At 41.2% G+C, this 26569-nt stretch overlaps 1 protein-coding gene across 5 annotated transcripts in view; it reads left to right on the forward strand.

Moving 5' to 3' along the window:
* The first annotated feature begins 2377 nt into the window (after positions 1–2377).
* Positions 2378–26569, forward strand: part of kiz (kizuna centrosomal protein) — a 33046-nt gene continuing 8854 nt past the window's right edge. For 2 of the 5 annotated variants that reach the window (XM_061794836.1, XM_061794838.1), the window contains exons 1-12: positions 2378–2533; positions 3432–3594; positions 4346–4408; positions 5615–6218; positions 6334–6526; positions 8881–9000; positions 13282–13446; positions 14154–14298; positions 16760–16919; positions 17342–17404; positions 18351–18452; positions 18901–18970. In XM_061794836.1, coding sequence (XP_061650820.1) covers positions 2460–2533; positions 3432–3594; positions 4346–4408; positions 5615–6218; positions 6334–6526; positions 8881–9000; positions 13282–13446; positions 14154–14298; positions 16760–16919; positions 17342–17404; positions 18351–18452; positions 18901–18970 — 1922 coding nt within the window. In that variant the 5' untranslated portion in view covers positions 2378–2459. Of the gene's footprint in view, positions 2534–3360; positions 3595–4345; positions 4409–5614; positions 6219–6333; positions 6527–8880; positions 9001–13281; positions 13447–14153; positions 14299–16759; positions 16920–17341; positions 17405–18325; positions 18453–18900; positions 18971–26569 lie in introns of those variants that run through there. The other 3 variants (XM_061794840.1, XM_061794837.1, XM_061794841.1) reach the window with 3 other exon arrangements.

Here is a 26569-nt window from a genome sequence, read left to right on the forward strand (position 1 = left end):
GGCCTTTCATCAATACAATCTAAAGTAACTGTGTTGAAAAAAAAAAAAACAGATTACCGTATTTTCACAACCATAAGGCGCACTTAAAAGTCTTAAATTTTCTCCAAAATGGACAGGGCGCCTTATAATGCAGCGCACCTTATGTGTGCACCAAGTTTCAAAATCTGTAAATGTTGTTGTCTGACTTTGATGAGTGCTCCGCTTGACTGACTGGGAGCATTTCCTGCCGACACGCTGCTTATATAGAGGAAAGGCGGACGTGACTGAGGACAGCATGCGGACGTTAAAGGGCGAAGGGTGCGCAATTGTTATGACTGTTATGGACGCAAAGTTCAAAAGCCAGCATCTGTGATGGTATGGGGCTGTGTTAGTGCCAATGGCATGGGTAACTTACACATCTGTGAAGGCACCATTAATGCTGAAAGGTACATACAGGTTTTGGAGAAACATATGCTGCCATCCAAGCAACGTCTTTTTCATGGACGCCCCTGCTTATTTCAGCAAGACAATGCCAAACCACATTCTGCACGTGTTACAACAGCGTGGCTTTGTAGTAAAAGAGTGCGGCTACTAGACTGGCCTGCCTGCAGTCTATTGGTTAGTTGTTGAATGTCCGCACCCGGTGTCCCCCGCCACATCCACATATAAGAAAATGATTTGACTGTTCTAACGTTACTTGTGGTGAAATATCAAATATTGTTCTGCTGTGGTTCGCACCCCTACGCCCCTTGTCCGTTCTGTCCCTCTTGTCTGTCCCCTAAAACCCTTTTCTGTCTGGCTGCATTTTCAATAAACATCAGAATAATTTAAAAAATGTAAAACATAAGCAGAGGGAGTATTTCAAACTCCCCTGTTGCACAGCAAAATTGTTCCAGTACAAAAGGCATACAGATCCACCATTCTGCATGGCCATGCATCTGAACAGGACAGGTTAAAATAAAATAAAATTAAAAAAAAAATTTATTGAAAAAAAAAACATTATGGCTAGTCTCTATTAAAGAAGTTGTTTACATGGTCAACTTTTGATTTGAGTAACAGAAAACACTCTTTGAAATGTATTACAGTACAACAATGACACAAAAAAGAAACAAAGACAAACCCATTATCATGCAATAATGTTTGTTTTTTACAGTCTCTTTCCTGACTTCTTATTAAATATTACTTGGCATACAAATATTCTGAGTCTGATTAGCATATGTCCAGCTATTCTGTCATAAACTAGCATTTAACTAGATTTAGCACATAGTTATGGCAATGAAAGCGACATGACACTGCCAGCGTTTTTTTTTTATTTTTACTGAAAATAAACACCCACGCTGCACAAACTCAAAATCTTAAAAAATAAGACTCATCACCCTGTTTTTAGCCACTTTTCACTTCTTTCAAGCTATATATTTACTTGAAATAAGTAGACAAAAAGTTTGCCAGGGGGTTACATTATTGTTGACCATTTTTTATATTATTTTTTACGTGATGCGTCTAATTTTAATTAGTTTTGAGTATAAATAAAATATTCTTAATAAGATTTTGAGTTTTTGCAGGACATTTTCTGCCCCCATACTCGAAAAAAAACCACGTATGACATAAGATACTTAAAGGAGTCATTTCATATCGTATCAGATATCGTATCAAAAACTCTTTGCTGTTCAATTAGCTAGCGATAGCTGCAAGTGCCTAATTAGCTTATTAGTAAATAGTTACGCAGTTCGCACCATTGTAAACCCCTGGCGGGTCAGAGGAGACATTGAAACATCGCCATGTGGTCAACTGTTATTTCAAAAATTATGTCATGGTTGTAAATCAAGCAATACCTGGTCATTAGCGTTAACACAGCTGGAGATGTGTGTAGTGGTTCAGACCATCGCTATCAAGACAATACGCTAGCGCTTTATAACAGTCCGGCTAACCGACGTGCCTACGTTGCGGCCATGTTGAGAAGGTCGATGTTCCCTTCAAAGGCAATGCATGGGCATTGAAAATAAGTCATAACTTGCTCATTTTTCAATCGATTTTCCCGAGGTTTACTTTTTGTCAGTGCCAAAGCGTGTGCTATCACCACATGAGATTTTTTTCTTTAAACAAAAAAAAAATTATATATATATATATTTTTTTTTAATTATTATTGTTATTATTTTTTTTTTTTTAAATAAATTTGAGGACGAATTCATAGGGTGGGCTAAGGCAAATTTTGGGTGGGCTTGAGCACATCCAAAACAGGGCTGCCTTCGCCAGTGACTGAAAAGAACAGTTCTTGTTTCTTACCAATCAAACTGACTAGTTGCCACACAGCCATTACGCAATCTCGCGCCTCCAGCTACCGTCACGTGACCTCCATATTAAGGAGCAAAGGCTTCTGGGAAATGGTGCCCATGGCAACCATTGTAAATATCAACGTCCCTCCTGTTGCTAGTCGCGGGTCTGCCTCAGCGGCAAAGCAAGGTGTGTGAAAACTGAAATAAATGGCCGTCATGGCTCGCGTCGAGGACAAATACTTAGCGAGGATAACGTCCATTCATCAGAGCATCCATCAACGGTAAGGAGGCTTTCGCTTTTTTTTTTATTGTTATTTTTTTAACCACATCGCCTTTTTGCCTCCTACAAAATCGCTAGCTAGCTATCTGCTAAGCTATCCTGACGGGGGCAAACCGACGTGGAATTATAGAACGCGTACATTTGGGGTATTTAGTTCAAAATTGTAATCTCGCGCAACTTCTAACATGGTAGTCGTGGTGGCTCTTTTGGTGGCAAAAACCTTGTTAAACTGCTCTATTGAGTACGTGCCGCATGTACATGTCGCGGAGTCTTGAAGCGCACGCGCAACACTACTTTGTTAGATTGGTTTAGCAACGAGCACGAATAAGTAGTAAATAAATTTGTCTCACAAATTATGCACTTTCGTCACGGCGTTCAAGATAGTAGCAGCGCCTCTTTGACGCTCGTGTGCGTGCGTCTGAGTACGTGCGTGTGTGTGTGTGTGTGTGTGTGCGGGCTGGCGCGTTTGTAGAGAAACAAGAGGCTGCTTGTGGAAAACGAAACGAGCTGTTTGTGTACGCCAGACCTAATGCTCTTAGCGAACGATGTAAGCTCAACGTGTTTTGAAATATTTTAGCAATTTACAATGTTCATTGTCAGCAATATTTCTAATCATGTATCATCTTAGTTTGGAAATATGTGCGTGAAATATATATTCAGCCACATTAAGAAGTTGAAGTGCATGTTCTGTAAACAGTAAGCTGTTATCATAGTAAAGTGATTTTCATGAATAATAAGATGCTCGGTCACAAATATAAAGCTTGGTTGAAAATAATATTAGAATTTTGAACATCTTGTGCTTAACCTTTTTTTTTCTTTCATTTTCAGCCTTGCTCTTATTTTTTTGACAAGAATCCTTGATAATTTCTTTGGAATAAATAGCTCTCCTGTGCCTTCAGTTCTCAGATAAAAGGTTCCAAACTGCACGGTTATCTCAGGCAAATCTGTGTCAGGGAGGCACAAGCGAAAATGAGAAACCTTGAGCTTTTGAGAGATGTGGAGTGCCTTCAAATTAACATGCAACAATACAGTCCTAACCTTTTCTCTTTACAACAACAAAAGGTAATCACACACATACACACACAACATTTTTGTTTAGTCAATGTGGACTAACAACATTTATCGAGTTCTAGATTACTCTTATTTTTTTTCAAAGTGTTCAACATTTGCTGTTTCTAATGCTGTATGTGAAGAAACATGTCTCTTCAAATAATCATCATCATTATCATCAATGTATATACTTTAAAAACAAAAACACCTCTTACTTGATTATTATTAGTATTAGTATTTTAAAAGATGCCCTGTTGTTTTTTTCTTCTGTCATATTATCAACATAAAAGTAATTTTACACACAGTAGCCTTCACATCATTGAAACAGGGAGTTGTAATATTTGCACTATTATTTGCAACAGCAATGTGATACAGTAAACACTCAAAATGTGCAATTTATCACAACAACCAAATGAACGAGCGGGGGAAACAATGAGCCAGTCAGATTATCGCTTAAAACGCAACAACAGTACTTGACAATTTAATATCAAATTAACAAAATTGGCTAATTATGACTCGCAGAGTTAATTGGCCAATATAGAGACTGTGAAGTGCTCCAGAGGTTTAGTCCTTCTCTGTAGCAGTTGGTTTATTTCCTCTTGATGTTTTATGAGCACCACATTTGTCATTTGGTATGCTCTTTATTTTGTTTTAGCAGATTCCTTCCTCGAATACATCTTTTATTGTTTTGACTGAAAATCAGTGTTAAATCTGACAATTATTTTGGAGTTGACCTCTCTGGCTGTCTAAATCTCTCTTTCAGGCTGAATTTTCAAATAAAATTTACAGATTTATGGAAGAATTGAAGGCAACAGGGAACTCAAAGGTATGATTAATTTTGCACCACATGCAAATGCAAAGGAATAACATAACATTATGACCTTTGATGTTGTCACTCAAATATTTGTCATTATGCGCAAATCTTATTGTACTCTTTTCAAGGTCCCTGTTATTCTCACTCCTTTTAATATATATTTTTGTATTTGTATTTTTCTTTTTAGGTTTACACCAGTTACCATTTAATTCTGGGTACATCTGCCACATTTAAACTGCGCGTCTGTAGTAGCACAGGTGTCTAATCCTAGCCGGTGCACCTGCACGTGCAGTGTGGTTCAAGCCCATGGCTGCTTTCTCCTTTCCCTTAAAGCAGTTAAAGCTCTTTTAGATGAAATGTCTAAGACATCTCATCATAACTTGGACCATGCTGTCTAGAGTAGTCACTTGTAACTGTGTGCAAACCCAACCCCCTCCTCAGTCTGTCGATATTGTAATGAGCAAAATGGTACCATACCTCCATTATGCATACAAGCCATTGGCTGGCAGTGTGCATGTCCCTCAGGCTGCAGCATTCATTAAGGGAAGCTTACCAGGCTGAAAGCTGGAGACAGATGATAACGGGATATGATTTTCATATTTAATACTTTCCTTGGAAGAGCACACGCATGCTGCAGATTGATAGAAGAATCAATTGCTACTTTAGTGAGACACTTTCTACTTTGCCCTGCAGCTACCGATGGAATCACTCAGCCAAGAAATTAACTTTTCCTCTTTTTTTATACTTACTTTGTGGATCTGCTGGGTGGGCTGCATGGTTTACAGTGAATGTTATTAAGCAGCTAACTGTTTGGTATTTAAGACGCTTATCAGAAAAGAAACAGAAGCTATGTCTTTTTTTTTTGTTATTGTGTTTGGAGGGAGGGTTTTTGCCTCCATCGCTCCTCCCTTGGGGACATTGACATGAATCAAAACTTGTGTGAAGGATTTCTAATGCGATTAAAAGTTAAAACATTTATCCTGAGACATTCTTTTGAGAGATGTAGTAGAGGGAATTCTGACCTTGGCCCTAACATGCTACACTCATTCAAATTATATAGTGGATATTGAACATACTTGAGATGAAAAACTCTCAAAATAGACTTCATTAACTTGAGTTAAAAGTGAAGTTCTTTTGCAACTGTTCTGTTTTATCTTGACAAATATACATTTCATATGATAGTGTGGGGTTATACAATTTATACATTCATATTTGCAGCTGAAATCTGTACAAGGCGATTGCGAGGACAGCTCCCTCTCTCACATAGCAGAGGATTTTACAAATGCACCTGCGGTCATCTCAATGGGCCACCGAACCTCCGGAGGGGCCTACCATGCAACTGGCATCACAAGTGTACTCTCACACCAAGCATTGCACTGTTCGCCCAATCGTAGCATGTACTCATGCAAACGACTACCAAGTGGCCCTTTGAAGGACTTCACAGTTGTGAGAGAGGAAGCCACCGCCAACCGAGCACATTTATCAGATGACATTTCAGCTCCAGACAATCCTGCCGATGGCCATCATTTGACTGACAAACACGGAAAAAGGTTGGCGACGCTCCAGTTTGTTCAAACTGCAACGGTGCCTTTTGTAAATGACGATGAACAAGAACCTGAACCTCAGGTGACCTTGAGGAGTTCCAAGAGGAATCCATCTCTGGGCAGCAGCAATAACCCAATAGGGCTCCAGAATCCCCCTGCTGAACACATTAACTCCACAGCGATTGCTCTTGCGACACCCTTAATGGAAAATTCCGCAAGAGGTTTTAGCCGTTTAATGCCTGAAACAGCCGCTGCAAGAAAATGTGAAGATATCTCAGGTTTGAAAATGTGCTTTTCTCTAATTGTGTACTTTTGGTTATTTCCTGCTCCAGTTTGCATTGTGAAGATTTGAAATGGGACTTGTTGGTAACTTTCCTCTTTGCTTCCATTCAGGCAAATCTGAAAGTTTCAACTCCAGCACTGATGATGCGCAGGTGTCGGAAAGCAGTTTGAGTAACTTGTCCATTTCTCTGTCGCAATCCGAGTCGGAGGATGACGAGCCTCAGAGTGAAGCGGTTGCAAGGAATACTGGACCTGATGGAAGTTGCCGCAGTCCCATCTCAAGCTTCAAGAGCACACCTCACTCGTATGTAACATTTGGTCTTGCAAGCTTTCACAAAATGTAACAAATATTTTGATTATACTATATTCATAGTTCAGTGTGGTATTATTTACAATTTAAGAGCAAAACAAATAAGGGACTGGGATGTTGTTCTCCATGCATATCACAGAGGGCTGTTGATGGTAGGAGCATGTCATTTCAGTGGAGGCTGTCAAAAGAGAATTGTGGGAGTTATGGTAGATATGCAGCCATGCACTGTGTAGCTCAGCACCAGCGGTGGTAGTAACGCATCTTACAGAGAGAGCTCAGGACCTGCCGCCAACCATATTGGCTTAATCCATGATAATGCTGTAACAGAGCAATTTTCTGCTTGAGAGACCTCAGGAACTCCCCAGTGGAGGAGGAAATTTGTGGCACCACAGAGTGTTCTGGAGGATTGGTATGTGGCCAGCTCTTACAGACACAAATCCTTAGTGTGATGATGGCCTCTAGTTGAAGGATCATTTTGGATGGGTTTAAAACCACATAGTCCGATGTGAACAAAGCCACATTTCCACCGACCGGTACAGTTCACTTTAGGTCGCCGCTGTACTGTTCGGAAGAGTAAACCCTCTTACTTGCACTGGGCCAGATAGTGATAGCTATTACCTAAATAGTGTGACATGATACCAGTTCAGAATGATGTGAAGCCCCTCCCCCCCCCCAAAAAAAATAGAAAGAAACAAACAAAAAATATATATATATGTGTGTGTGTAAAGACAGGTTGGCTATTACAAGACGAAGGCAAACTTTATTTAAAAACAAGCCTGTTTTATATTTTCCCAAATACATTCCCATTGTCACATGGGAGTGGCTGTTCTCTATCAACCAATCAACAGCCTGCAGTGTGTCAAGCCCCTCCCTTTAGATACCTGCTGTTGTTACCCCAAAGGTATCACCCAGAGCAGTTAATCAGTACCCATCACTCGTTTAGTCAATTCAAACTGAATGCAAACCTAGCCCCATGCATGATGTCTGCCAGGCCAATGTTGCTCCCAGAGCCTCAACATTTTTTGTTATGATGTACAGAAACTGTATTTAGACTGTGCACCCTGCACCCTTCAAAAAGTAAAATGAAACTAAAAGGGCTTTTCCCCCACATTTCTTGCTGCCAAGCACCTTTGTTGTTTCTTCCCTTTCATAATTGTGTTGCTATTGCTACATTTTAAACAAAAATGCACCGTTATTTTCATTTCACGAAGTGTAGAATATTTATTTGTGCAAGGCAGTTTCTGTGTGGTCTGCTGTACTGTTTATAGCGCGACCTCAATAGACGCCGCAGTTTGCCTGTGCAGGGGCGACAAGGGTGGGGGCCGCAGCGTTCATTGTTAACACTGAGGGCTTGTGTGTATGAGGAGAAAACCACAGGCTTTGATGTAAAGCTCCGAGAGCATCCAGTCTCCATCCTCTCTCTCTTTTCTTTCTTGTTCTTTGAGGTTAGAGTTTATATCGCTCCCTCCATTCAACTGGCAGTCAGGGGAAAACAAGCCTGGGCAATTCATTAGATTATCCCATTATATTTTTTTTCCTGCATGGCCAGGGTGAGTGAGGGTGGATGCCTGAAATATCCTCCAGGTTTCTTCAAGAAGCATAATGGTCAATCTGTTGTCTTTCTAGCCCTGAACTGCATGATGGTTTTGCTCGGTTGCTAACAGCATGCGAAACAATTAAAATGTTATTCTGGTGCTGTGTATTTTATCTGAAAATGTTTAGTCCTACATTTAGTGACATTGGTGGTTAGGCCGATTATCACTTCAAAATGTGCAGTGTACACTGTAGAGCAATATTGCATCAGAGAATCTGACCCTTTACTCCAACTAAACATTATGCTGCCGATACTGTCGCAACGTCAGTAAACAGCAGCATGAAAGCAAAGTTGAAGACCTTGACACTAGGGCTGTTAACAACACAATAAGAGCGAGGGGTTTGCAGGAAAACAACAACAACAATTTCATTTTCACTTTTTAAATCTCTGAAGGACTTGTTCTGAAGAGTACTACCAAGTGATGTAGAGAAAGGTGACTATTTCAAAGCTCACGCTGATGATAAGATCATATATATAATGGAAGATGCCAGATTAATCACAATGTTAACACGAAGCAACCTGCAAAAAATAGGCTACAGTTGTTAACTGACCTCCTAACCGTAACCCATTTCAGATTTCACTTGTCATTGTCCTATTTCATCACAGATGATATAGATGTACGTGTAATGTGAAAAATAAAATAAACGGGGCACCTTTTGTAGCACTACCCATAATGTTATGCTTGAATACTCTGTTACAATATTTTATGGAATACGAAATTCATTGTACTGACTTACTCACTTTGTTTTTTCAGACTTTCCCTGGAAGGACTCTTTAAGCTTATACACTCCATTGAGGGGCGACTTCATGGTGATCAAACAAGAGTGTATGGGAATTGTTCAATTGATGAAAGACAATTCATTCGAATTATCAGGTAAATAGCTTCAATTTAAATCTAATTTGCTCTGTACGGTATTTGCAATTTTTGACAAAAACATTATTCTGCTGGCCGGGAGCCCTCGTGATGAAGTGTCATGGCCATCCTCATGTTTTTATTTTTGAGGTACACAGCTGTCTTAAGCCCTTTGCTCACTGTACTCAGCACAGTGCAGTGTGACTTCGACCAACCCATTTATTGTGTGTGCTGCAGCAGAGCAACGGAATGGCCGAATTGAAAAAATGTTCAATTTAGCCGGCAGCACACTGTGATGACATCCAGGCACATCCAATAGAAGAGAAGGTGGTGGAGTGATTTCAGAGTGACAATAGCAAGAGATTTTGGCCGAGTTCGACGGTGAAAGAAGCATGAAAATTGAGGAATCAATACTTAATGCAATGTTGTAGTGTCTTGAACTCACGGACAAAAGACATATGGCGTACTACGACATGGTTAAAAAAAAGAAAAAGGAAAAAAAAAGGCAGCAGTGATGGTAGAACTCTACTGCCTTGGATGTGCCGTGATGGTTGAAAGTGGTAGAAACGCATTTATCCTTTTTAGTTATAAAAATGTTAGCTTAAAATAAAATACTGCATAGCCACACATGCTTCACATGTATCATAGCTCCTCCTCCTTATTATAAGCAAAAACACAGCTTTCTGTTGTAAAACAAATGCATATCGCCAAGGTGAAGCGTACTTTACAGTGCCATGAAAAAGTATTGGGCCCCTTCTCAAATTCTTATATTTTTATATAGTTTTCCGCCTTCAGTGTTTTAAGATCATCAAACAAATGTAAATACCTTACAAATATAACCCAAGTATACTTAAAATGTTGTTTTTAAATGTTTATTTCATTTATTAAGGAAAAAACAAAATCTAAATTTACCTGGAAAAAGGAATGGCCCCCTAAACCTAATAACTGGTTTGGCCATCCTCAGCAGCAAAAACTGAAATCAAGTGTTTTCTATAACTGGCAATGATGTGGAGATATTTTGGCCCACTCTTCCTAGCAGAATTCTGTGTTCAGCAAAAATGGAGGGTTTTTGAGCATGAACGGCCTTTTTAAGGTCATGCCACTACGGATTCAAGTCTGGACTCTGACAAGGCCAATTCAAAACCTTAATTTTGTTTTTTGAAGTCATTCAGAATTTGACTTGCTGGAATGTTTTGGATCGTTATCCTGCTCCAGAAACCAAGTGCTTGCCTGTCACAAACTGACAGCTGAATGTTCTCAACAGAATTCATGGTTCTATAAATGACAGCAAGTTGTCCAGGTCCTGAAGGAGCTAAGCAGCCCAACACCATCACACTACCACCACCATGTTTGACTGGTAGTAGGATATTCTTTTTCTGAAATGCTGCGCTACATTTACGCCACATGTAACGAGACGCACACCTTCCAAAAAGCTCACATTTCATCTCATCTTCACTTCACTTTAGGAAGAATATTGTATGGACAATATTCTCCCTAAAGTCTTGGGAATCATTCAGCAGTTTTTTGCCGAAAGTAAGATGAGCCTTTATGTTCTTTTTGGTCAGTCTGCTATGGATGCCGTTTTTGCCCAGTCTCTTCTTTATTGTTGTGTCATGAACACTCACTCACCTTAACTGAGGCAAGGGAGGCCTGCAGTTCTTTTGTGGCCAACTGGATGAGTCATTGCTGTTGTCTTGGGGTAACGTTTGTAGGCCGGCTACTCCTGGGACGGTTCGCCACTGTTTTTCTCCATGTGAGGATAATGGATTTCCCTATGGTTCGCTGGAATCCCCAAAGCTTTAGAAATGGGTTTTGGAACCCTTTCCAGACTGACAGCTATCAATTACTGTATTTCTCGACTGTTCTGGACTTTCTTTGGATCATGTCATTTTGTTGCAGCTTTTTTAGATATTTTGTCCGACTTGATTTTGTTGGGACAGATTCTGTTTAAGTGATTTCTTGATTGAACAGGTCTGGCGGTAATCAGGCTTGGGTGTGATCAGTGAAACTGTGATTAACCACAATTATTTCATAATTTAACAAGGGGGGCAATTACTTTTTCATACAGGGCCAGGTAACTTAGAAATAATTTTTTTTTCCTTCATAAATGAAATCACTGTGATTGGCTGGCGACCAGTTCAGGGTCTACCCTGCATCTCTCCCAGAGTTAGCTGGGATAGTAAGGATAAGCGGTATGTAAAATAGATAGATGGATAAATTAAATCACCATTTAAAAACAGCAAATTAAGGTCACTTTGGTTTTATTTGTCTGATTATTTATTATATATTTGTTTGATGATCTTAAACAAAGTCGGGAAATTATGCAAAAATAAAATAAAAAGATGCATGAAGCATGAAAATTTGAACTTAATAAATTTCAAACCTTATCGTGGTGGAGGCGGTTTGTGTGTTCCAATGATCCGAGAAGCTAAGTTGTCTGGAGCTTCACGCCCTGGTAGGGTCACCCATGAGAAACAGGTTTTAGGTGAGGGACCAGACAAAGCCGGCTCCAAAAACCCCTATGACGAATAGAATTAATGGATTTAGGTTTACCTTGCCCGGACGCGGGTCACCGGCCCCCCTTCTGGAGCCAGGCCTGGAGGTGAGGCTCGAAGGCGAGCGCCTGGTGGCCGGGCCTGCACCCATGGGGCCCGGCTGAGCACAGCCCGAAACGGTAACGTGGGTCCCCCTTCCCATGCGCCCACCACCTGTGGGAGGGGCCATAGGGGTCTGGTGCAGTGTGAGCTGCGCTGTGAGCGAAGGCAGGGACCTTGGCGATCCGATCCCCGGCTGAAGGAGTCCTATCGGGCCCTTTTGACCTGTGGAACTCTCGAGGCAGCTGATTGGTACCGGCTGGCCAAGCGGAATGCAGCTTTGGTGGTTGCCCAGGCAAAAACTCGGGCGTGGGAGGAATTCGGTGAGACCATGGAGAACGATTCCGGACAGCTTCGAGGAAATTCTGCTCCATCATCCGGCATCTCAGGAGAGGAAGGCAACGCACCATCAACACTGTGTATAGTGGGGATGGGGCGCTGCTGACCTCGACTCAGGACGTTGTGAGTCGGTAGGGAGAATACATCGAAGACCTCCTCAATTCCACCGACACGCCTTCCGATGAGGAAGCAGAGTCTGGGGTCTCTGAGGCGGGCTCTCCTATCTCTGGGGTTGAGGTCACCGAGGTGGTTAAAAAGCGCCTCAGTGGCAAGGCCCCGGGAGTGGATGAGATTCGCCCGGAGTTCCTAAAGGCTCTGGATGTTGTAGGGCTGTCCTGGTTGACATGCCTCTGCAACATCGCATCGTCATCGGGGACAGTGCCTCTGGATTGGCAGACTGGGGTGGTGGTCCCCCTTTTTAAGAAGTGGGACCGGAGGGTGTGTTCAACTACAGGGGGATCACACTCCTCAGCCTCCCTGGTAAGGTCTATTCAGGGGTGCTGGAGAGGAGGGTCCGTCGGGAGGTCGAATCTCAGATTCAGGAGGAGCAGTGTGGTTTTCGTCCTGACCGTGGAACAGTGGACTCTTCACCCTCGACAGGGTCCTCAAGGGTGCATGGGAGTTCGGCCAACCAGTCTACATGTGTTTTGTGGACGTGGAGAAGGCATTCAACCGTGTCCCTCGGGGAGTCCTGTGGGGGGTGCTTCGGTGGAGTATGGGGTACCGAACCCCCTGATGCGGGCTGTTCCGACCCCGTATGACCGGTGTCAGAGTTTGGTCCGCATTGCCGACAGTATGTCGGACTCGTTTCCGGTGAGGGTTGGCATACTGTAATTCATAATGGGTAGATGTAAATTGTCTAACAACTGGCTTATAAATTCCAAATATAAAGACGGGTTGGCCAAGTATCACTTATTATCCTTCCTATAATCTTCTGGAAATTATTTGGCGACATAGTGGCATGTAAAAAATCAGAATGATACACATCTATTTACTCAAATCTCACAAATTATTTGAATTATTTACCGAGAAGTCTGTAAATTAGGGTCCGTAAAAAGTATAGTCTTTTGAAATCTCAAATGTGTAGTTTGAAAACATATCAAAGTTGTGTGTAAGGTGTCTGTATTAACACCAGTACATGCAATTACTTTTCCCACTTTGTGTTGCTATCCACATTTCTAGTCTTCAAGTAGCCAACCTGTGTCACAGCTTTCAGCTATTTCTCACTGCAATCTGTGTGAAAACCTGGATGTTTATGGTGCATAGCATGGCATGTGTGTATGAGCTGTTAACAGCTGTCAGATTTACTCCATGTACGCCTGACCCACGGCCCCCGGCAATGGATGGCTGCTCTCTATATATTGGACAGCCTTTGTGACAGTGAAGCGGGCTTGAATGAGGAGGACCTTGAAGCATGCGGCGCAGTGGTGCTTCATGAGCTCCAGAGGTTGTCATTGAGCACAGAGAAGGGTTGCCTGCTACCACAGGAGCTCGTGAGTGCACACCCGTCCAGCACAGAGCATATGACAGTCAGGTAAGGGTCCTGCAACCACCTCCAATATTTGTTTCCATGTTCACCTGACTTATATTTTGGATAGGAAAAAGATCACAATCACAATGTGTTTAGTTTGGTGTTGTAAAGTTTGATACCTAATTTCTGTGCATTGTGTTTCTCAAAAACCTTTGAAAACCTTTCAAGGGGAGGAAAGATATGTATAATGATTAATCTTGATTAAAGTGTATTAAAACACCTCTTGATTTGCAAAGTAGATGACAGCCTGTTTTTTACAGCAGACTATGGGGGAGGAGACACAATTTCAGCAGACACTGAAATAGCCATTCAATTCAGTCACATGTAAAGGTCATTTTTGGTGCCACTTCCTGCTGCAACACAGCACGGGTGAATGTCATGCGTAAATTAAAATGCCCTATCTATGACTTGCAGTCCTTTGGATAATGAGTAGTGTTATACACTGAGCCAAATCCACGCTCCAGACCTTTTTCTGTTATATTTCCCAAGAAAGCCACCTAACATTGTCCTCCTCTACTGTGTATGTAGATGGCTTTACTGTTATACTAATTTAATTCCCATTTTAAACCATGGACCTTATAGTCATGTGTGGTGGTTCATCATTTAGTGGAAATAGTTAATTATATTTAAAGTGTTAAAATGGAATGAATGTAAGATAGCACTTATTTATATCTGGCAAACATCCAATCAACCCCCCGCATTCACCACAGCCTCCCTCCTGATGCCGCTCGGCTGTGGGATCGCTGGTTCAAGCACGCCCTTCTGCTCAAGGAGAGCCGTGTCCTTAGCACTGAGCGCTTGGTCGAACTGTTTGGGCCCTTGCTCGTGGAGCGTCATGCAACATATCACCACCAGGTAGCGTTGGAGTCACACATTAGTCGTGCACTAAAGTGAGAGGTGACACTCTTCGATTGATTGTGTGTGCGTGTGTGTTAAAGCTTATTTATTTGGGTGTTTAGTAAGGGAGCCCTCTTTGTGTCTGGTGTTTGATGCCAAAGCCTGGCTGCCGCCTCATCAGATTGCTCCACACATTGACCCAGACGAAAGGGAAACCCTGACCCATGTGCTAATGGCAAATTACACTCTCTGCTCATCTTCTTTCATCTCGTGCAGCATATTCCTCTGACAAGCACTCATTCATTTTTTTAATGTTTTAAATTTGGTATCATTCCTAAAAGTGAATCAGTTTGCTGGTCCAAATTCATGGGAGAACCATGTTTTCATGTTACTGTCTTTAATTACCACTTAATATGTAATTAATATAATATAATTATATTAATATAATCGTTTTTTTAATATACTTCGAAATTTAAAATTTTAGCGACAATTATTGGACTGTATTTTAGTTGTTTCATTATACACTTTTTGTCATCATCCTATTTTTCCATCCTATCCACTGTTGTTGACTACCACATAGGTGGCGCAGTGGACGACTGGTTAGCACATCCCCCTCACAGTTCTGAGGACCTGGGTTCAAATCCGGCCTCGCCTGTGTGGAGTTTGCATCTTCTCCCCGTGCCTGGGTACTCCGGTTTCCTCCCACATCCCAAAAACATCCATGGCAGGTTAATTGAAGACTCGAAATTGTCCATAGGTGTGAACGTGAGTGCGAACGGTTGTTTGTTTATGTGCCCTGCGATTGGCTGGAGACCAGTTCAGGATGTACCCAGCCTTTCGCCCGATGATAGCTGGGATAGGCTCCAGCACGCCCGCGACCCTAGTGAGGAGAAGCGGCTCAGAAAATGGATGGATGGATGAATGAGTAGCACATAAAGAGACATTGTCACTGCCCATGCATCCAGGTCTGAAATACCATAGAACTTAACAAATGTGGTCCCTTGTCTGAAAGATAAACAACAATGTGTGTTGATATCAATGCAATTGGTTTCATTCCAATTCCAATCCTACATTTTCCACTACATGTACCTTTTTTCCCCTTTGGAAGTGCTTTATATACTGTGTACATGACTGCCTTTTTATTATTGAGTTTTGTACACAATATTACAGAGGTCTTTGTGCCATAAAGATGTTACTTCGATGTCTTGGCCTCAATGAGGAGACGCAAAGAGGGAAACGGTAGAGCCACTTGAAAATATGAACCAACAAATGTAAGAGAGACACTGCCATCTTCATTGTATCCCAGTGCATTGGGGAAAGGCTGTGTGAAAATGGTCCTCCCGCTTTATCGCTCACTTGCACTCCATCCATCTTTCTTTATCTTTATTCCTCCTTTTTTTAACTCTCGTTCTGTCCTCTGTAGTCTCTTACAACTGCTTACTTTCCACAAAAGAGAGCAACCACAATTTTCCATTCACTTCTTAGCACACAGTGCAACCACTCTGGAAAATGGGAGCCTGCAGCTCGCATGTGGACACTCAAAGAAGCTCTTTAAATATTCAAGTGCTAACTGTTGCAATCATTGATATTTAAAATGCTGTGGGTCTGCAACAGCCCACAGTACATTTGATCAAATCTGAGTTTAAAAAAAAAAAAAAGGAACAAAGGGTGATATCAAGGACATGGATCAAGTTTTATTGTGCAGTAGGAAATACCAAGCGGCAAACTGTTGTGTGTATTTTGTCTCTTTGCCTCTCAGAAAATGAAAGAATTGACATTTGTCAATCTCCACTGATAAGAATTTACAATGTACTTTTGGTTTGTCACGGTTGGACTCATCCTGATCGTTGTCCTTATCCTTACTCCACATTAGTGCTCATTAAAAAAGTAGCAAATGGGCATGTGATACTAAGAGGCAGTCTTTGACGACAAAAGAGAAACGGTGGTGATGGGCGGATTTGATATGGGGCAAAAGGAGAGGAAGCAAATCAGTGTGTGGCATCTCCCTTCTCCACGTCTCTTGAAACGGCTCCTCTTAATTGTGTACCCTCATCTCCCCGGAGATTACAAAAAAAAACGGAGCTGGAGAGGGAGAAGGAGAGCAGTTTGTATCAATGCTCTCAGCAGAGAGGGGAGATATGCAGAACGAGTTGCACATTAACGCCAGGGTGATTGGATTCTTGTGGCGTTTCACTAATCTCATGGATGAGAAGAGAGAGCGTGAAGAAAAAAGAAAAGTGTGATTGAGAGGGAGAGTGGAAACAAAAGTGTGCAAAATAATCTTTCATTTTAAATGAGTGAGAGTATTTGGCTTTATTTTTTTTCTTGGTGTTAATTATACACAAACTGCTGCTGCACCTCAGTGCGAGCAACCGTTGCCAAAGTAAATGAAATGCCTAATCGGTCTGAGTTTAATTTAACACTTCCTTCACTGAATGGGAACAATTAATGGTTTGGTTTTAATTTGTGCTGCTCACAGGCCAAAGTGCTGCTGAGGACATTTCTTTCCCGGTCCAGTGAGGAGTGCCCCTCAGCAGATGAGGAGAGTGACTCTACTTGTTCTTGTGGCCCTCCGTCTCTCGCACCTCATTGTGGAGATGTGAAGCCTGCCAGGAGGATCCAAGAGCAACAGATCCAAGGTCAGAAAAAGTGATTCAAGTTCAATTCACATATGCGACTAAAAATTTCACAAAACCACAAGAATTTGGTTTTATTTCCCAGTTAAAGCAACTTTTATACAATGATGTGATGTGAGTGAGTCCAATGATTTACCCTTTCACAAACCTGTCATTTCATTGCAACAGACTATTAGGAGGGACAGCTTTGAATGCTTCTGTATCGAAAATTACGAATACAGAGCACTAAAAGTTTCTTTTTTTGTGAAAGAAATCAATTTCACCATTGAGCTTTTTTTTTTTTTTTTTAAATCCCTCACTCCCTGGTTTTCATACAGCTCTTTATACTATTCAGAGCTAAATAAAGACTCTACATTCCCATTTCCTTCCCCACTCTACTTTTCCCCCTGCCAATGCAGCTCTCTATGCACTTCCATTTCTTACAGAACTACAAAGTGCAGAAGAGGAGAGCCACGACGAAAGCCCTGTGGAAAGTGTTCCTATTAGAGGTAAAAAGGCATCGCCTGTGTCCCAGCATTCACACTTTCCTTATGTGGTGGTTTGTTTGCTTCCCACATGCAGTGAATAATAGGCCCTTTTACACATTGGCAGTGGCAGCATGATCAAGGTGAAACCGGGGTCAAAGTCTCACCTGAAGAGCGGTGCTGGTTTTCTCTAATTATCTCATAGAAAGTACTAGCCATGTTTTCGCCTCGGTCACAGGCTTTCTGAAAAAGTCTATCCTTCATTATTCTGGAATAATGTACTCAGCTTTAATTGTCCGGCTGTCAGAGTGGTAGTGCATGAGAGCTGTCATAGGTTCTCATTATCTATCTAACAATGGTGGAGCAAGGTGGCTGGACTTGAAAAATACTAGCTGTGAAGGCATCCTGCAGCAGTTGGTGTGCCCATCCCTCTGCTGCTCTAAAATGTAAAGTGAGTTTATACTACCCTCGGCTACCAGATTTCCCACTGAGTGTTTCATGTCTGAAGATCCCCGCGGTGCATAGCCAACAAAAAGAGTCAATCTGTTTTACCTAATCAAAAAGGACCCAAAAAACCAGAGGGAAAACATACTAAATAAGGATTTTTTTTCCCAATTGAGTGTGTAGACTTTGTCTCCTCTTTATTTTGTGTGCTAAAAATGTAATTGTGAATTTTTCAAAATGAGAAATGACTCAGTCATCCTGGTAGGGGTTGCTGAAAAAACATGACTGCTAATTGCTGTGTTGTGGAGACACTGAGATTGCTACTTTTGTCTTGAATCAACAGCTAAGGTGATGTATTCGCCCTCGCTTTTAACTGAGATTTCAAGACTCAGCTACTGAAGCATGTTGGCTCATCAAACACAGAAACCTCTGAAAGTAGGAAACCTGGGTTTTAAGCAAATATTTGACTTGAGTTTGTGTGTGTGTGTGTGTGTGCGTGAGTGCGCATCTGCATGCATGTGAACAGAGACAAAAGCGTATCAGTTACTTAAGCTATCAGCCATGCAAGAACGACTGCCGAGTTCTGAAGAGGAGGAGGAAGAAGTGGGAGAGCAGGATGACGCCTCAGGTAAGGAATGTGGTCCAAAGAAGTACAGGGAGACACCGTTCTGGTAGAAATGTGACAGTTTTTGTCTCAGTTTCTGATTATTAATTTGAGAAGAATGACCCAGAGTAACCTCTAACCACTTTTAGCGAAAAAGAGCAAAGTTTTTAACAATTTTAGCTCTACGCTATTTTGATTGCATTACTGCTCAGTGATGTTCAGTGGTCCAGTTCAAAGGTCATATAGTGTGGTGTTTATGTACCATTTCCTGTAAAAGTTTTGTAAAAACACATTGACTGGAGCCTGATCATTGATGAGCCAACACTCCACAAACTATTGTCAGCAGAACCAAGCTTTGCACGTTTCAGTTTGTTTTTGATTCTGATGGATTTATTTCAAAGTTTCTAAATGAATATTCTGAGTATGGAGTCTACCCAAATAACAATGTATGATCTGGTCTTTTTTGCTTCAGAAATAAATCATGGCCCTGAAGTGGACCTTGGGAGGGCCAAATGCTCCTCACATCAAGACCCTTACCCTCGGTAAGAACATTGTTGTTATTCAACATCCCACAGGAAATGGGCCACCAGACACCAAAGTGGTTGATGTACATTTGCATGGCCACTCTAATAATTCTCTGTTCATTTCCATAAGATCAAGGGGACACCACCCATTAACTTGCTCACAAAGACAAAAGCCCCTAAAGCCCCTCTCACTCTGTTACCAGGGTTCAAAACCCATTTTAGAAGTCAAAATCAAAACAGAAAACCCGAAAGTTAAATTGGTGTCATAATATCACTGTTTTCAGGCTCCTTGCAAGAAGGATGAAGAGCAACTACCTTCAAAGATCTGTTGACAAAGACAAGCGTCCTTTCATTTTTCACCGTCAAATGTGTTGAAGTTTCTCAAAAATCAGAGCCCTAAGTGGACCGGACGAGAACATTTAATGATAAACAGCCTCGCGGAAGATAACGACATTGCGCTTACATTTGAATATCAACACAACTTCATCAAATCTGCAATTGCCTATCAGGTCCTTAGAGCACCTCTTCGCCACAAAACCCATTTGGGCTCCTGTAATGGCTGCGTAAACGTTATGAGGAATAATCTTCTCTGATTTCATGTGATTACTGGGCAGCACGTTGATATGAGGGCTGAAGGCTGTATGTCCCCGGCCTGGCAAGCAGACGCTGCAGTCTGCCTATTAGCCCAGGGAAGGGCTAATGGGCTGACTCTATTGTGGTCCTCATAGCTGCTGATGTCTGCCTCTGCCAGCCACAGTGCATGGACCACCCTCTTTAATAAACATGAGCCAATTTCAGACCCAGACCCTCTCAGATGTTGCCTGTCCCCATGTTATTAATTTGCTTTGGAAGCCCAAAATATATGTGATTAAACAAAACTCACAAAACAAAAAAAGAGAATTCTACAAAACAATAGTGACGCAGATTGTAAACACAAGTCGATTTGTGATTTCTACATGATCATATGGTTGTCCCTCTCATCTCTCTACAGTTAGAAACTGTGCCAATAAGTGCTTTAGTCACCCTAAATTCGTCCTCTGGTCGTATGTTTTCTATTTTCATCTTCTCCTGGATGTTAGATTTAAGCGGCCCGCTTATTACTGTCGCTTTTTGCACTTAAATGCACCCACGAGTGGTCCAGAAGCCCTCCACTCAAGCAGAAGCATAACACTGCAGGATTCTCTGACCAGCTTCTCTCTGTCTCACTTTGTCGCTCTTTGCCCTGTCTCCATCTTTTTGCCCCTCATCCTCTTTCCTTGAGCATTTTCTTTCTTTTCCAATTCCCTCCCTCTTCTTCATTATTTGCTTTATTTATTTATTTTTTGTCAGCGAGCTGATGAGTGACATCAAAAGGCGGATGACGCTGGACTCCAAATACAAAAATGTCCTCCGCTGTGTTGTCTTAGACAATAATTATGATTTGTCTGTTAAGCTTAGACTGCAGCAGAGGGGATTGTAGTTTGAAGCAGAAGCTTTGGTGCAAAAAAATGCATTTATAACTCTTTGTGAGGCTCCTCATTATGTGTGGGCCTGATTCATTAAGTAATTGGTTTGCAGTTGTTTACATGAGTATTAAGGCCTTCTATTCAGGGCCTTTGAGAGATACATTGTGCAAATGTTGCATGTTATGAATGCAGAATGAGAGGCGGGGGGCCATTCCTATTGGCCAAACACTGCACTTGGATGAAAAGCGAGAGAAAAGCACTGGGTGCTGCTTTGCATAGCAATGACCGAAGCCTTAATAAGCTTTACAGATTAAATACATGCAGTCTATACAAGATGCAAAGAGATACTCTTCACACATTTATATGTGCTCATTTCACTATTACGGAGTTTGAGAGAATTGAGAAATGAAGTCTTTTTTTTTTTTTTTTTTTTATATAAAATGTGTGTATTGTATTATAACTGGTGGGGAAGCAACTGATCTGCAACATTTATTAAGGATTTGTCCATTACAAATCTTTTGCTGTCTTTTTGAATGCTGAAGTAAAATCACTTTGTGGTTGAGTGGGGATGAAAGGAATAATGCACGAAGGAGTGAGTCTTAATAAGCAGCTGCACTCCATGTAAAGACCACTTGTTCCCCTTTGAATGCAAGTGCATGCCACTGCTTCCTCTAGTGCAAAGAAACATTGTGCTCCTCTCTCCCATGGACATTTCAGAAACCACGCCTTCCTTATTTTTGTTTAGCAATTTCAAATACCTTTTTTAAAATTCCTCCCTGTTTTTTATGGTCAGCACATGACCACGCACACTCGCGCGCAAGAAAAAGATCCGCTCACCATCAGCCGGTGTTATTGTTGTGCCTAGTGCCTGCTTGACAAAAACCTTGACACAACAATTAGTGGTTTACAGCTTTGCCTTGGACAACAGGATGTGCTCGAGCATTCGACCTCAAATCACTCACAGTGTCAAAATCAGAAGCGCTCTCTTTCTCTCGTGTGTGGATCCGTCGGCTCGCTGGGAGGAGGGAAGGACGGGAGAGCCGAGAGAGGGAATGAGGGAAGGGGAGGTCCGCAGGTAGAAAGGGAAGACGAAAAACAACATTAGGAAGGGCAACATTATTATGTTACAATATGCATCTGTATGTTTTGCACTAAAGAAAAAAATGTAGTCATTTGAAATCAGTTTTAGAGTTGAGTTAATATAAAGGCCAAACAATAAGTGTTGATAGCTGCCTTTAGATTGTATATTTATTATTTTTAAGGTTACATTTATTCATACTACTACTCAAAATGGTGATACAAACATATTTAGGTACACTTACAATAATGAGATCCAATACAGGGGCTCTATAGGAAAACAACAGCCTTTAAGAAGATGCATTAACAGTAGTGTTATTGTACTGCAATAAATCATTGACAGTCTCGGAAAAATATCGTACATTTTTTAAATAATAGTTTTTATACCCTTTTCTGTTTGAGTTCATTAGATTGTGCAGGTGCAGTGTTGTGAACAGTGCGAGTAGTTGCTGGTGGCACCGTTATAAACTGTAGTATGTGGTGGCCTTGTGCGGTGATTAAAATGGTCCTTTTAATATGTATTACTATATTTTACCGTCGGTCACATTAGCAATCAAGCTAGGCTGTCCCCACTCGACCGCCACGCACAGGATAGGAGGAGACTGTTGAGATGGCTGCGACTTCCTCTCAGTTGCAGTACAAACTCGTTGCCAGCAGAGAGCACTCACATGTTAGAGTGTGCCCACGCACGGCGCACTCACATTTGTCTCTTGTTGTTTGCCCCCACAAAGGGTGACATCCTGCTGCCGCCATTCAGGCCCGTTAGAGTACATCCAAGCTTAGCCTAAACATGGTTTGTGCGGGGGTCATAGCTGGGATGGGAGTAGGAGTTGATGGGAATTATGAGGTGATGGGTCTACCTTTACCTTTAGACAAGCTCGGCTGTGCAAAAGTGCTGTTGAGCTATTAACATTTGTGTGTGGGTGGCGGGAGCTTAAAAAAAAAACAAAAAAAGGGTAAACAAAAGCATTTTTCTGCCACTCAAGTCTGGATTTGCAAGCCAGTGTCAAATGCTTTGTAAGCCTTGTTTCAGCCAAAATGTATGCTTGCTGATGTCTTACCGTATAAGCACGAGATCATAGACTAGCTGTTTTAGCAGATTTCTATTTTATTTTATGTTTTAGTTACATGTTGATGCATAGCTTTAGAAGTGTGTATATATGTTCCATCAAGTAGATGCATCTGACTGGCGCACCTGCACCTAACATGGATCGCTCTAATTTATATGTTACATTGCTTATATAGGTAAACAATCTAAATCATACAATAATCTAATCTAAAGACACCATGGCGTGATACAGTGCTGTTGTACATTGAAAAGTACGCCACAGTGTCAATCAAAATCTTTGAGCAGGCAGACTCTGATTTAGCTTCTTGTTTGCATATATTATGTGGGCTTGAGACTAGTAAGCATGCTCGACTAATTCAAATCCAAATTGGGTTTTTAAAAAAATAATAATAATAATAATTTTTACTCACTATAACAGTTATTTCTGAGCAGAGAAAGGAATTATAGCATATATTTGCATAGATTACTAATGTATTTTTACTGGAGCATGGCCTGGTATCTGTAACCTATAACCTTATGATATCAATTTTAGTTTTGTTTTAACCGTTGTTCACTTTATTGAATGACGATGGAAGGGAGATTTTCTCTTTTCATGTATGGATCTTTTCCCCTATTATCGACATAAAGCCAACATGCATACAATACATTACTGCGTGTCCCTACAAATAATTGTCCTAAGCATTACATGATTATGAGATGCCTTTTTTTTTTTTTTCTGAAAGTCGACCATAATTCATGAGTAATGACTTGATTAAAAGTTACTTGCTATGATAGACATTTCGAGCAATATTAATATACCCTTTAAAGCGAAGGGCTGGGTCCGGATCCAGATGGCGTTCTACACAGAACTATTATTAAACCATTTTGATGAATGCTTGTAATTTAATTTGTGCAATTTTTGAGGGATTTAAAGTTGTCTTATTTTAACCCGTGCACCTTTATGGCAACTTCTGTTCAATGCAATATAATAAATATACGAATGCACACAGCAAATGCAGAACAAGCTCATGCATTGTACATCAATCAAATAATTTATTCACAGCACCTGTGCAAGTAGAACAGGTGTGTGTGTGTGTGTGTGTGTGTGTGTGTGTGTGCAAGTCAGGCAAGCCCTAAGGCGAGTGAAAGGGAGAAAGTTCAGATTCTATGCGACTGAACTGTCACGCGGTGTGCGGGGTTGTGCAACTAGTTCTCATGATTGGCCAACCATCAGCAACTAGTTTTGCTGTGATTGGAAATTTGAATCATTGGTGAACGGCATCATAATGTCACAGATGTAGCGGCAAATCAAAAAGTCTATGTTGTAAATGACATTTCCGGGTACAAAGTGAGAGCCAGCTGCCTGCTAAGCTCTATCAATACAGTAAATACACTATATATACAGTGGACCGCCCCATACTCGCACAGTCGCCTATATGTTTTAAATATATTTTTTATTTGTTTTATTGTTTCACGGAAAAACACCCCTGTTGGTTTCTCTAATGTGGCAAAAAAGGCAGAAAATGATTTCTTCACATGGGGCTAGATATTTTGGGATTTTTTTTTTTAATTCTTAATCATCATTTAGAAATTGCATTTTGTATTTACTTAGGTTGTCTAATATCAGGAAGGGGAAAATACTTTTTCATGGTACTGCATATACAATATGTACATATATACTACTTACAAAAAGTTAAGGATATTGGGCTTCTGGGTGAAATTTCTCAATGACCCTCTAATGCAATTTAACCTTTAATAAACTGATAAATTCTTCTGTAACTTTTGCACAAGTTGCTGCTCTCTAACAAGGAGCTAGACAGCAAAATTCACATGGGGTATTCGATCCTAAATCGACCAATTAATTTACAGGTTCAATTAAAATAAGGAATTAAGCAGTCCACTCTTGCTGTTCACATTTTGACATCCAGAAACCAAGAAAGACCCCTACCAATTTATCAACATAGCCTTACCATTGCAAGGCTTCAAACTTGATGTTCTCAGAGGGAATTGGTCACTGAACTTAGTGTCAGAATGTGTCAGCAGGTTACGCACAACTTCTATTATGAATAAAGTTGCCATTAGCGCACATTTGTTGTCTGTTCATTATTAGACAACATTGAGGCGACGAAGATAGTTGCATTTTGCGCCACTGCCCTCGTTCCCCACCGCCAGTCCCATAGTCCTACTGTTATGAATCTTTAAGACTAGCGGTGATCAGAAAAGCCTACGCTAGCGAGGCTAACGGGCTTAACCACTATTCTCTTCCACCTCATTTTTGTACTCTCTGACCAACACGTTGCTTTGTTGATTGGACATTTCGCTGCTCCACAGAGCGTAATAGTCTGGCAACGGCAGCTGTCAAGACTCTCCTGTAATATGGCCAATTGGAAGAAGAGATGTCAAAAACACATGATTAGCGATTAAGTCGACGCGAAGAATATTGTGTTTTACAACAATACTGAACTATATTTATTATGTACCTGTGGATAAAAAAGCGAAGCTTGTGGCTAAAATGTATGCGGGTGTTATGTGTTATGTTATGCTATACGTACCGCACCGGCCATTCAAATAAACAAGCGTCTTTTAAAATACTGTATTGCACTCCCGCGTCCTGTTCTGTAGCAACCCGTTACATCCAACTATTAATCTATCTTTTTATGGTTCAATAAATGTGATAAAGTACAATATACAGTATATGTACAGGATCAAACGCCTATACAAGCTTGCCGTTCAGAGCGTCCATATCGCCAATCACGGAATGTTTGGGGTTTGATAGCGAGCTGCAGCTGTCATTTGACACTCGACAGCAGCGGAGTGGAGGAGGTTTGCTGCGGTTGTCCAGCCTGAGGTGTTTTAGTCTCCAACACATCTCCACTCTTCTTTCTCCTTTCCGATCTTGATTCCTGCTTTTCCTATCACATTTCTGTAGATCAGCCGTGATGTTAGCGATCGATGTCCATAGGGAGAAAAGGAAGTCACGGCAGGGAGAAACTTTCACTTTTGAATACTTTGTTGCAAATCCTTTATAGTCAATTACATCCTGAAGTCTGAAACGCATTGACATTACCAGAGGCTAGATTTCATTTCAGGTGATTCTCTGCTAGGCCTCTACTGGAACTGTCTACACCTCCTGCTTGTTCTTGGGGCATGTTCCCTTTAGTTTGGTTTTCAGCAATTGAAATGCATGCTGAATCGGATTCAGGTCAGGTGATTAACTTGTCCATTGCATAACATTCCGCTTCTTTGCCTTAAAAGACTCTTTGGTTGCTTTCGCAGAATGCTTCGGGTCAGTGTTCATCTGTGCTGTGAGTGCCGTCCAATGAGTTCTGAAACATTGGGCTGAATATGAGCAGAGAATATGACTCAAAACACTTCCGAATGGATCCTGCTGCTTTTTTCCAGCAGTCACATCATCAATGAATAAAAGCAAACCAGTTCCATTGGCAGCCATACAGGTATATGCCCCACCTGGCCATGGAACAGCTCAGCAGCCAATTGTCCCATTACTTTTGGTCCATTAAAAAGTGGGAGGTACATATACAAACTGTTGTAATTCCTTCATTGTTCACCTGTAGCTCTTATTTGTATACAAACCATGAAATACAAAGTTCATTTTCCTTTGTGTATTCAATAAAGTGTGTACCAATGTTTAGTTTGTAAGCGGCTGTTTACCTCTGGTTCTAAACACCTTAAGAGCAGAATAAAAAAATGCCCTGTCAAAGTCATGTAGAAAATGAAAATAAATGTGTTGTTGTGAGTACACTGGCTATAGCTTGAGTGTTGCAAAGCATCACTTTAAAAATGGGAAGAGAGCAACTCGAATGCAGCCAATGTATTCTGCTTCTTATTCTCAATGTACAGCCGACTGTGCCGAGATTAGCTGAGGCACAGATGAGAAGATAAGAGTGAAAGGATGACAATTGAAGAGGTCATGGGTTTGAACTGATACATATGGAGGAAAACATGACTTGTTGAAAGCCATCATCTTTCTCCCCCTTTTCCTCCTCTTCCCGGAAAAATCAACGCGGCATAGAAGCACACAAATAT

Source organism: Phyllopteryx taeniolatus, chromosome 13 (assembly GCF_024500385.1).
Source record: "Phyllopteryx taeniolatus isolate TA_2022b chromosome 13, UOR_Ptae_1.2, whole genome shotgun sequence".
NCBI classification, from domain to species: Eukaryota; Metazoa; Chordata; class Actinopteri; order Syngnathiformes; family Syngnathidae; genus Phyllopteryx; species Phyllopteryx taeniolatus.